This window comes from Ixodes scapularis, unplaced genomic scaffold, assembly GCF_016920785.2.
Source record: "Ixodes scapularis isolate PalLabHiFi unplaced genomic scaffold, ASM1692078v2 PGA_scaffold2__306_contigs__length_199485367, whole genome shotgun sequence".
In the NCBI taxonomy this organism is placed as follows: Eukaryota; Metazoa; Arthropoda; class Arachnida; order Ixodida; family Ixodidae; genus Ixodes; species Ixodes scapularis.
The window spans coordinates 73,212,959-73,225,557 of NW_024609857.1; the positions used below are offsets into that span (position 1 = coordinate 73,212,959).

A 12,599-nucleotide genomic window follows, 5' to 3' on the forward strand; every position below is an offset into this window, starting at 1 on the left:
AATAACGTTTTCCTCGCTTTTGACCACACTCAACTCCCTACCCCCCCTTTCAACCCGTCTCCCCATCCCCCAACCCCCACCCCAACCCCCACCCCATTCCCAAAAAATATTCTGATTTAGAAAGCCGAGGATCTTTCCACAAAAGATCACCCTATCTAGTAAAAATGTATGACTTAACGTGTAAATTGTCAAGGTGTAGGCGAGCTGGTGAATGTTTATCATAATGTTAAAAACCTGAGACTGGGAAGGAAAATTGAAAGAAAAAGTGTAGGAAGACACAGAAATAAGGAGACAGACAAGCGTCTGTCCCCTTATTTCTGCGTGTTCTTACACTGTTTCGTTCAATTTTCCTTTTCAGTCTCAGGTTTTTAATATTACTTTATAAGACTTATTTTCATTTACCCGTGTTTACTTAGAACACAAGCGATTCCCAGAAGGGGTAAAAATCGGTTTTAGGCTCCGCACACCAGCTCATGGTATATTCGGCTGGTCGCTCTCCAGCGCCCCACTCCTTTGAATCGGATCTGCGAGATCCGAGAGCGTCTCCAAATCCGAGTTGGAGGAACGGCGCAACAGCCGAATGCTTGACAACTTTTCCGAGCAGCCAGAACGCGACACGATGCCGGATACTGAGGGCAACTTCCGTGACTGCTCCACCGCGATGGCGCAAGTTACAGCCCGATGCAAAGGGTTTAGCCAATACCATTCATCCATTCATCCAGCACTCCTACACGTCAGACCACCAGCGCCACCACCGCGTGTCCGCATGCCCGCACGAAAAAAGGCAGCCTTCAATGCGGACAATGGTCTTCGCTGCGAATGTCCCCCGTCAAGCGCCGTGCACGTCCAGTACTCACTGTATTCAGCACAGCGGGATTGGTGCGGTGTCCAAACGCGGCGGCGTCAGACACTAAGCCTCTCAGTCGTATCGGCTTCTTTCTCTTTCAATTCATCAGCGGATGGGGCTGAAGTCACGAGACCGATTCTCTCGCGCGCGTTCCCACTTTGAAGTCAGAACGTTCCAGAGCGCTGCGAGTCGGAGGGTGGTGCGAACCGACGACTTCAAAGCGCTCTGACAGAACCCGGCGAATATACTTGGAGCACTCGACTTCCACCAGCTGAATGGGCCTCGGCTTTCAATAGCGCTCTGCAACGCTAGAAAGGGACCTGTCGAATATACCACTAAAGAATCTGTGTAGAGATGATATAAACACGACAGCGCGCGCTCTTAGGAAGTGAGTGCTTTCCATTGCTTAGCGATTTCTTCTGCGAAGCGATGTGTGAGGCTATGCTTTCTCCGCCGTGTCTTGGATAGCCCGAAACGTATATTATGAACCCTTTCAGAATTCACATGCCGATTGTTACATGCTATGAACATTCTTCAGAGCTGCAGAGTTACCAATGCTCCATACTATGTGAGTTTAAAATTGGATAAAAATGATGATGAAGCGGCCTTTATAGCTTTTCTTAAATTGCAAATTTACGGGATTTTTTTGTTGTTGCTATTATTGAGGGGCTGTAGAGCATCACTATTTAGTTCCACTAAGCATCGCCAAGAATTTTTATGTTGTTTTATGTTTCACTTCACACCATGGTCATAGTGAGGCTTCCACTTTTCTGGCACCATAGCGTTCTCATAATCCTATCACAGGCTTAGTATAGGTTTGTCATTGCCAGTTCTAGTGGCTCCGCGTTTAAATGGCACAGGAAAAGGCCAATGGTGACTCCATTCGGCGCGCGCTGAAAGCGTCTGTATCCGTTCCACGTGAACCCGGTGGTAACAAGTATGCCCTCCTTATTTTGAAACTTAATTTTCTAGCACGAGCCGCTTGTTGAGCGAAAGCTCGTTTCAAAGCCACGATCTGGTCCCTATAGGCTTGGCTGCCCTGTAAGCATATAAGTATGCGTAAATAGTATAGTAGTATGGGTAGCTTTCTCTGACAGTATGATGGGCTTTCGCTGTCTTTCCACCCTTTGCAGAGCGAGCCGTACGTGATGCTAAAAAGCGGCTCTAAGACCACTGCGTCGGAAGGCGATCGTCTGGAGGGCTTCTGCATCGACCTTCTTCGCGAGATGGCGCTGCTGCTGGGCTTCCGCTTCGAGATTCGCTTGGTGCGTGACAGCGCGTACGGGGTCAGCAACGAGCACGGCGAGTGGAACGGACTCGTCCGAGAAGTGATGGACAGGGTAAGTAGTCGGAAAACTCGGTTGCAATCAATTCCTATGGCATAAAAAACAAACAAAAAAAAAACAAGCGAAAGTGAAGGTGGCCCCCGGAGCGTTGCCGCTGGCTATACCGCGGCCTCTGAATGGTTCCTGGGCCGCGCTGAAGGTCATACTTCAAAGTCACAGCAGGCGCTTACGGTGGCAGTGCCGTTTCGTACGGCAACGCTATGCTAAAACTGCCTACACTCTCAGAAATAGGGGGTGCAGTACTTAGACCCCACGTGCCATATATAACACCCAAACACTACATTCCCACGTTCAAGCCGCTGACGTCGAACTGACGATACCAACTTTCACGAGCGGCTTGATAGCTGTGTGGCACAACTTACTAAATAGGGCATGCACACTCTCCGGCAATATGAAAGACCCACTGGGAGCGCGTGGCAGAGGCGGTCGCTGAGGGGGGCGCTGCTCGCGCTTTGCGCGATTCCATGTCGCTCGGAGGGGAGGCCTCGCTCGGTGCTGCCCCTCCGAGTGAGAGTGTGCGGAGCAACGCCATCGTGAGCTTGGAAACGTCTAGCGCTCATTTCAGCGCGACACTTAAAGGGCAGTTTCTCCAGGAACTGCGGTATATTTAAACAGCAAAATAAAAAAATAGCTTTTTTTGCGTCGATTTTATCTACCGTCCTCCCTTAATGGTAGAATTTCATACTGAAAATATACGTATTTTCCGTATTTACATACTGTTCAGTCCTTCCCCCAAAGCGCAATCGGTCTCGGGGAGGAGACAACAGGACATCGCAGACGACAGTCACATTGGCCAGATCAGCATTACAAAATGATTATTCGCACGTCGATCGATTGCACGGTAATCCCTCAAGCGGTTTTAACCTCTTTAATGCAAAGCGGAATGTCAACCTGCGAAACCCCGCCCCCTCCGATCACGGCGCGACGAGCAGCATCAATGCCCGACAGTTTACGTCATCGCATCTAGTTACACCACTGATACGCGAACACACGGTCACTACGGCGATAATTACAGTCTTCTGTTCACAACGAACAATACTGCCATCGCGATGTTGCTGCTTTGTTGGTGACACGCAGAAATACAGAACCACATTGGTTGCCGGTTGGAACTCGGCATTGGAAAACAGAACCGAACCCAGCACAGATGGCACCCAGGCACCCCGCAGCAAAACCTGCCTGTCTGGGACGCAATTTCCGCAGTTTCCGTAACCTCGTTAACGTCGAAAGGTCGAAACGTGGTTCCGCAATCTGGAGGCGGCCATCTTAGCCCAGTGTACGTATCGCTGCTAGTGCTGCTCCGGACGTTCGCTGTTTATAACAGCTTCGTTTGCTTGTTTGATAAAATTAGTGGTAAAAACGTCATTGCAACCAAAATGTTCCGCACGTTTGGACTGGGAGACGGAACTACAGGAGGCCTTCGCTGCCCCTGAAGCTCAGTCAACTCAACAACATGTATTTAACAACGCGCGCGACGTGCTCGAAAAACGAAACCGAAAGAAGATGAGGCGGGAGGGCGGAAACTTTCTCCCGTCTGCCTGGGGCCCTAAACATGTCAAACACAAAGTTTGAGCAGAAAGTTCGCGGAGCACGCCGATTGGACGTCGGCGACAAAAGGGGGAAGTCATTGTCGTGATTGTCCAATCGGTGCGCTCCGTCACCTTCGGCCCCAACTTTGTGTCTGGCGAGTTTAGACTAGGCCCTGGAGAAAGAGAAGAACGTTTCGTTCCTCCATTCTTCTCGTGTCCGCTTGGGGGCGCGTCAGTAGAAGGGAGGAAGACGCGCCGTTGCTACCTTTTCCCTCCTTTTTCCTTAAAGTGAAGCGTTGGAATCGGCCCTTGTGCTTCTTTCGCATAACGGGAAGCATCATTCCGGTACATCTGAGGATCTAAAGCCGGGGTCACACTGCTCGTACATCAGACGAAAGACGCGGTGTTTGCTACCGACATGATGGCAGAAGTGTATGCAGACGCGCCTAAGCCACGTTTTAATCATGTTTACATTATACACATCCCTGCAGACAGTGTTCGTATGGCCAATCCGACAAGACCGTCATACAAAAAAGAGACGCACATAAGGCAGCGTCTGGAGATCATCTTTTGTACCATGTACTACATTCTAAAAAAAAAAAAAGATCCGTTCTTGAAAGGTTCTTCGACGCCCCAAGACTTTTTTGAGCTCGTCAAGAACGGTGTTATCTCGAGAGCTACCGTTCCCTGCTCGCACTTTAGAAAGGCAACTGGGCGATGAAGAACTCTTTCCGATCAAAAAAGTGAGCTCAGAAGGATACCTTATAGGCTTTTCGCGAAGAGCCCTTTTAGAAAGTGCTTAAAAGCCGACGTACAACCACGGTTTTCCGCGGGGATGATAATCCTTTTAGCGCTTTCTTCTCAAGTGGATATAAAGAAGGAGGGGGCGGGAAAAAGTAGAGAGCGCGAGCTGTACGTCGACCTTTAGAATAACTTTTTAGAATGCAAAACATGTACAAGCCAAAGAATCTCTAAGAGTTCTTTTACGACCAGATTTTTGTTAGAGTATAGAAATGACCCCCGCTTAGACATCTTATCGTTGACGCGCGAGCCAAGAGGAAGTGTAGCGTCATTCACATTTCAGAGTATTCTTATGTTGTCACAATATATATATATATGGGTGATTTCATCTCAAATCGGGCAGGCTAAAAGTGTCTAATTTTTAATTTTCACGAAAAAAATATATGTTTTGGGGGTATTTCTCAAATGAAGGAGGGCGCAAACCGCATGTTCTCCCGATTTTTTGTTCTCGAGTTACGAGCCGTAGAAGCCGCAGTGGCAGAAACTAGTGTTTTTGCCTGCCGTCGCAGGTCGCGTGTTTGACAACCTCTGCTGACGCTATTGTTTTCTCTACACCCTTTTAGTTTTCCCTTCTAATTTAATAGCTATTATAAAGATACCTTGATGTATTCAAATATTTTTAGAAATTTGATTGTTTTCTAAGACACATGTCAAACTCGTCACTCCGGTCGCTTTTCGGTCAAATTCGACAGGTCATTACTTTGACTGTACTTAAGGTGAATTTTTTTTCTTTGGCTCTACAGAAAGCCCAAAGCAAGCCCATTATAGATATAATAATATCATAATGATCTGTCGACTAGCCGCTCCGCTACCTTCACGTAAACGTTGTAAGAAATAACAAATGTTGAAAGTTTGAGGTCGATTTTCTCAAAAACCCCATTTTTGTAAATTTTTATTTTTTAAATTCTTTTAGACATATTAGCCGACTACAAGAAAAAACAGTCTAGAAATGTAATATTTTGGTTGTATGTTCTCTGTTTGAGCCGCAATCGCGTGAAATGTGTGAACATTTGTTATTTTTCACAACGTTTACGTGAAGGTAGCGGAGCGGCTAGTTGGCAGATCATAATGATATTATTATATCTATAATGGGCTTGATTTGGGCTTTCTGTAGAGCCAAAGAAAGAAAATTTACCTTTAGTACAGACAAAGTAATGTCATGTTAAATTTAACCGAAAAGCGACCGGAGTGACGAGTTTGACCTGTGTTTTAGAGAAGAATCAAATTTCTAAAAATATTTGAATACATCAAGGTATTTTTATAATACCTATTAAATGATGGGGAAAGGTTAGAAGGGTGTATAGAATACAATAACGTCAGCAGAGGGTGTCAAACACGCGACCTGCGACGACAGGCAAAAACACTAGTTTCTGCCACTGCGGTATCTACGGCTCGTAACTCGAGAACGAAAACTCGGGAGAACATGCGGTTTGCGCCCTCCCTCATTTGAGAAACACCCCCAAAACATAGATTTTTTTCGTGAAAATTAAAAATTAGACCCTTTTAGCCTGCCCGATTTGAGATGAAATCACCCATATATATATATATATATATATTGTCTCGGGTGACAAGTGACGAGGCGGTAAATGACCGAGTAAACTGAAAGTTTAATGGGGCGAACTTGTGCCCGAAAATAAAAGGAAAAAGAATTAATAATAACAGAGCGTCGCGGGCGTCGAAGGCGGCGAAGCAGCACGATCGAACGCTGAGGCGAAAACTGATTCGACAAGGTCGCGGGCGGCCTCTTATCTAGAGTACGTCGCTATCTCGAAGATTCGGCGAAAGCGGCTCGAGCGTCCCGTGATCGGGGCGAGAATGAACACGCACTTTCTAGAAAACAAAAGCAGGAATACATGATAGAAGTTACGTGCGGTACATGAATAAACGAGAACTTTCTGGAGGTCCGTGACCGAGCGTTGCTTTCTCAGCCCTGCACGCGGCATTATCCCCCCCCTTTAAAAGTGCATCGTCCCGATGCAGCACAAAAACGGAAAACAAAAAACAAAAGTACAGCAGAATTGCTAGCCGGAGTTCACAGTCCACTGTTCACTCGTCGACGAGAGTGGAGAGTCCTATCGTTCGTAATACGGCTTCAGCCGGACGACATGCCCCACCTCAAGTCGCGGCTGACGTCTTGCAGATGGGCGCGTTCCGTCGGGTAGAACTTCGTAGTTCAGATCGCCGAGGCGTCGGATGATCTTGTAGGGCCCAAAATAGCGCTTGAGGAGTTTTTCGCTGAGACCGTGACGACGAATCGGCGTCCACACCCAAACTCTGTCTCCGGGCTGGAAGTGGACGTCGCGGCGACGAAGATTATACCGGCGAGCGTCGACATGTTGCTGGTCTTGAATTCGTAGTCTGGCTAGCTGGCGGACCTCTTCTGCCCGTTGAGCAACCACCTGGGCGTCATCGCTCCCGTCGTCGACTGTCTCGTGCGGCAACATAGAGTCTAGCATAGTCGTCACCGCCCGGCCATACACCAGCTGGAAGGGCGTCACTCCTGTGGTCTCTTGCACTGCTGTGTTGTAGGCGAACGTGACGTAGGGCAGCACTTCGTCCCAGGTCTTGTGCTCCACGTCGACGTACATAGAGACCATGTCGGCGATTGTTTTGCTGAGCTGCTCCGTCAACCCGTTGGTCTGCGGATGGTATGCCGTTGTTCGACGGTGTTTTGTGTGGCTTAGACGAAGAATCTCTTGGGTCAACTGTGCCGTGAACGATGACCCTCGGTCTGTGATCAGTACTTCGGGGGCGCCATGCCGGAGGACGATGGACTCGATGAAGAACTCGGCGACTTCGACAGCAGTCCCCGAAGAAAGGGCTTTCGTCTCGGCGTAACGAGTAAGAAAATCGGTGGCGACGATTATCCAGCGGTTCCCCATCGTCGACGGTGGAAAAGGACTTAGCAAATCCATTCCAATTTGCTGGAAGGGCTTGGTTGGCGGGGTAATCGGCTGAAGGAGACCTGCTGGCTTTGGCGGTGGTTTCTTGCGTCGCTGGCACTCATCGCACGATCGTGTGTAGAGATGGACGGTTTTTGGAAGCTTTGGCCAGTAGTACTTGTCACGAATCCGGGCAAAGGTCCCGCTGCAGCCGAGATGTCCGGCCGTTGGGTCGTTGTGGCACGCTTGAAAAATTTCTTCTTGGAGGCTGGCGGGGACAACCAGTAGCCAGGGGGATTCGCTGGCTCCGAAATTCTTTCTGAAGAGCACGCCTCGCCGCAGGACAAAGCTCGGTAGGTCCCGAGAAAAGACCCGTGGGACAGAGCCTCCTCGACCTTCGAGGTTGTCGATCACGGAGCTAAGTTCCGCGTCGCCGCGTTGCAGTGCCCTCATGTCGGTAGCGTTAACTGCGCCTAGAAAACGGGCGTCGTCATCGTCGTCCGCGCCGGAGATTGGAGGTTCGACTGGAGCCCTAGACAAACAGTCCGCGTCATTAAGCTTGCGGCCGGACTTATGCACAATGGTTATGTTGAATTCCTGCAGTCGAAGGCTCCAGCGAGCGAGGCGTCCGGACGGATCCTTGAGGTTTGCGAGCCAGCAGAGGGCGTGGTGGTCTGTGACCACGCGAAACGGGATCCCGTACAGGTACGGGCGGAACTTGGTTATCGCCCAGACGACAGCAAGACATGCTTTGTCGGTCGTTGAATAATTTTGTTCTGCCTTATACAGCGCCCGGCTTGCGTAAGCGATTACTCTCTCTGCCCCTTCTTGTCGCTGAACGAGCACCGCACCGAGACCGGTATTGCTGGCGTCCGTGTGGATTTCAGTCTCCGCCGACTGGTCAAAATGTCCGAGGATAGGGGGCGACTGGAGCCTTTGCTTGAGTTCGGCGAACGCTTGCTCTTGCTCCTCTCCCCACTGGAACTGCACGTCGTCTTTCGTCAGATGCGTCAGCGGTGCAGAAATTTGCGCGAAGTCACGAACGAAACGTCTGTAATAGGCGCACAGCCCAAGGAATCTTCGAACGGTCTTCTTGTCTGATGTCTTCGGGAACTCGGCGACAACAGACGTCTTGGCGGGATCAGAGCTTACACCCTGAGCACTCATGACGTGGCCCAAGAATTTCAGCTCACCATAGGCGAACCGACACCTGGAAGGCTTGAGGGTCAGCCCAGCAGCTTTGAAGGCCTGTAGCACGGCTCGCAGTCGTCTCAGGTGCTCGTCGAATTCGCTTGCGAAGACCACAACATCGTCGAGGTAGACGAGACAGCTTTGCCATTTCAAGCCGGCAAGGACGGTGTCCATAACGCGCTGGAAGGTTGCCGGCGCTGTGCACAGCCCGAACGGCATTACTTTAAACTCATACAGTCCGTCCGGCGTGACGAAGGCCGTCTTCTCACGATCTCGTTCGTCGACCTCAATCTGCCAGTACCTACTCTTCAAGTCCATCGACGAAAAGTATCGGGCGTAGCGTAGCCGGTTCAGGGTGTCGTCGATGCGTGGCAGCGGGTAGACGTCCTTTTTTGTTATGGCGTTCAGTCGGCGATAGTCCACGCAGAACCGAAGAGTCCCGTCTTTCTTTTTCACCAAGACTACCGGTGAAGCCCACGGACTGCTTGAGGGCTAGACAATGTCGACGTCAAGCATTTCTTGTACCTGCTGCTGGATGGCTTCCCTTTCTCTCACGGAGACCCTGTACGGCGGCCGATGCACAGGGAGTGCGTCGTCATCAGTAATTATCCGATGTTTCGCAACCGTCGTTTGGCGCACCTTCGACGACGCGGAGAAGCACTCACTGAACTCGGCGAGAAGGTCACGAAGTTGTCGTCGTTGTGGGGCTGGGAGGGATGGGTCGATGTCGAGCTGTGAGGACGTGATTGTCTTGTTCTGCGTCGGAGAGGCGTCTTCTGAGATCACGGCGATCGCGGCTGAGTCTTGAATTTCCTCGACGTAGCCCACAGCTGTACCCTTTGTAAGGTGCTGGGACTCTTGCCGGAAGTTGGTGACAAGGGTTACGGTACGCCCGTTCTGGAGCTCGGTTACGCCTCTTGCAATGCCAATCCCTCGTCCGAGGAGAAGTTGGACGCTTCCTTCCAGCAGTGCTACACCGCAGGTGGCTCCTTCGGTCCCGACGGGCACAAAGACACTCGACAGCGGCGGCAGGTTTACGTGGCTGGCGAGGACTCGCACTGCAGCTAACGTCGGTTTGGTATTTTCCACCAATGGGACAGGCTTCCGAAGCGTCAGCTTGTTCTCCGCAAGGTCCGATGATGGCGCCGTATTCACACAGGAAGTCCATTCCGAGAATGACGTCCCTCGAACAGTCTTGCAGAATGACGAACTTCACAGGGCATGTTTCGCCGTGAATCTCGACGCGAGCGGTGCATCTCCCGACTGGTGTAATCAGGTGTCCTCCGGCGGTTCTTATTTGAGGTCCATCCCACGGCGTCATGACTTTTCGAAGGCGGCGGGAGAGCCTCCCACTCAAGACTGAGTAGTCTGCTCCGGTGTCCACGAGTGCCGATGCGTCGAGGCTGTCGATAACAACGTTTAGGTTGTTGGACACCGAAGCAGGAGCGTCGTTGTGATGCGTAGCGTCGGGAGAGTGGGAGCGCACCGTCGTTCTTGGAGGCTCTTTACGTCGGTCGTCTTCGGCAACTCCACCTCCAGGGGTTGCCGCGCCTAGTTTCCCCGGCGAGGAGCGGGAGGCGACAGGCTTTCACGTCGGGGTGGGTGCATCGGCGAAGCTGGACGTCGCGGCGACGGCGACCGGAACACTCGGCGGGACGCAGGCTCGGGGGACTGGGGTCGTCGCAGGTACTCGTCGATCTCCCGAGGTCGTTCACCATAACGGGGGCGCGGGTCGTTCAAGTGGAATCCGCAAAGCCCGAGTCGTCGGTATGGGCATCGGCGGTAGGTGTGGTCCGCTTCCCCGCAGTGGAAGCACAGAGGGCGTCGGTCGGGCGTTCGCCAAACGTCGGTCTTGCGGGGTGCGCGAGGCTCCAGGCAGGCGTACTGGACCTGGTCGTCGTGGTGTCGGTCGTGCTGCGGCGCAGGAGACTGACGTCGGGGCGGCGCGACATAGGCTGGAGGAGGAGGCGCTGGCCGTCGGGCCACTGCGGCGTAGGTCAGGGCGGGCTCTTCGGGTGGTGCTACGCAGGCAGGAACCTCTGGTGGAATTGCCCGCTGGACTTCTTCGCGCACCACTTCGGCTATCGACAGCTCAGCCGGCTGGTTAGCAGCAGGCAGCAGCTTCCTGAGCTCCTCCCGGACGATGTCGCGGACGATTTCCCGAAGGCCGTCGACACCGGTGGCGTTCAGGTCTAGTCGGCAAGATGCGGCGGTTCAAGGAGCAGGCACGCCGGCGAGTCGATGGTAAAGTGCAGACCGCATGGAGCGTTTTTGCTCGCGATTCAGGCGCGTCGGCGTCAAATCGACGTCATTTCCTGCGCGCAGCGGCGCGTTTTCGCGGGAGCGTTGGTTTCTAGCCGACCCAGAACAAGACGCGCGCGCCGAGGCGTCGAAGCGGCTCTCGCCCAATGAGGGTCGGTCGAACTATCACGTGATCCTGCGCAGTCCGCTGTTTCGTATTCAGCACATTTTAAAGTGTTCAGAGGCATTTTTATTTTCGTATAAAAATTGAAAGGTTGTTTCTTTTGACATACAAACCCGTTTTATTTACTTATTTGTTCATTTAATTCTCATTTTGTAGTATTTGCGTCAACATTTACATCGCGTGTTGAGAATGCTGTTATCTGGCAACGCTGATAACGCGCGGCCGGCGGTGCTTGGCTTTGTCTGCATGCGGGTGCCCCCGCGTCAGCTTCCGCGCGAGCGTTCATAGCGCGTCGCGTTTTCGCGTGTAGAAAAACGCGCCATGCGGTCTGCGCTTAATTCCTTGCTCGGGCCGACAGCGCTCGCTCGATGTTAGTGGCTTCAGCCACAAAACCGTCGACGGTTGTCGGGGAATCGCGGACAAGGCCCCCAAAAACTTCAGTCTTCACGCCACGCATGAGGACGCGAAGCTTCTTCTCATCGGCTGCGTCCGGATCGGCTCGGGCAGATAGGCGCATGACATCCTATACGAAGCTGGTCACGCTTTCGTTGGGGCCCTGCACCCTTGTTTGGAGAAGGTCCTCCGCTCGCTGCCGACGGTGGTGGTTGAGGAACGTTCGCTTCAACTCCGCGGCGCAGGACTCCAATGTAGTGAAGGACGCTTCGTGGTTTTCAAACCAATGCCTCGCAGTTCCTTCAAGCGCGAAGTAGAGATTGTGGATGCATTGTTCAGTCGTTCATCCGTTGTGGCGGGCTACACGTTCATAGTGTTGCAGCCAGTCTTCAACGTCCTCGTGGACGTCTCCGTGGAAAGGCGTTGGAGTCCTGGGTGCGATCGGCAGGTACACAACGGCAGAAGCGGCCGGGGTCTGCGCCTGGTTGGCCATCGTCGTCTTCGGCTTGGTCGTGGGTGGCAGAAGTCCGTGTTCCGGGGGTAGACCTCGGATGCGGTGACTTGACCGGGTCTCGATCTGGTCTTCGTCGGGTCCTCCGGAGCTTGGGTTCCGACTTGTACTGCGGGAACTTGGAGGGCTGCGCTGCACGGACATGCGGTACCCAGCACCTCCACCAGAATGTCACGGATGACAAGTGACGAGGCGGTGAATGACCGAGTAAACTGAAAGTTTAATGGGGCGAATTTGTGCCCGAAAATAAAAGAAAAAAAATGAATAATAACAGAGCATCGCGGGCGTCAAAGGCGGCGAAGCAGCACGACGGAACGCTGAGGCGAAAACTGACTCCACAAGGTCGCGGGCGGCCTCTTATCTAAAGTACGTCGCTATCTCGAAGATTCGGCGAAAGCGGCTTGAGCGTCGCGTGATCGGGGCGAGAATGAACACGCACTTTCTAGAAAACAAAAGCAGGAATAAATGATAGAAGTTACGTGCGGTACATGAATAAACAAGAACTTCCTGGAGGTCCGTGACCGAGCGTTGCTTTCTCAGCCTTGCGCGCGGCAATATATATATCCTAAAATAAATAAATAAAGTAGTAACTGGTGCTTTGGAACAAAATTACCCCAACGCACATCTCTAGTTTACTCAGGAAGAAAGTGCTTTCTTGTCATGGCTGTGGATGGAGC

General features: G+C 51.9%; 1 protein-coding gene across 1 annotated transcript in view; it reads left to right on the forward strand.

Annotated features, from left to right (window-relative positions):
- Nucleotides 1–12,599, forward strand: part of LOC8024287 (glutamate receptor ionotropic, kainate 2) — a 326,542-nt gene that overhangs the window by 237,049 nt on the left and 76,894 nt on the right. Inside the window, exon 9 of the mRNA XM_042291446.1 lies at nt 1,981–2,187. Within this exon, the coding sequence (XP_042147380.1) occupies nt 1,981–2,187 (207 nt within the window). The remainder of the gene's footprint in view (nt 1–1,980; nt 2,188–12,599) is intronic.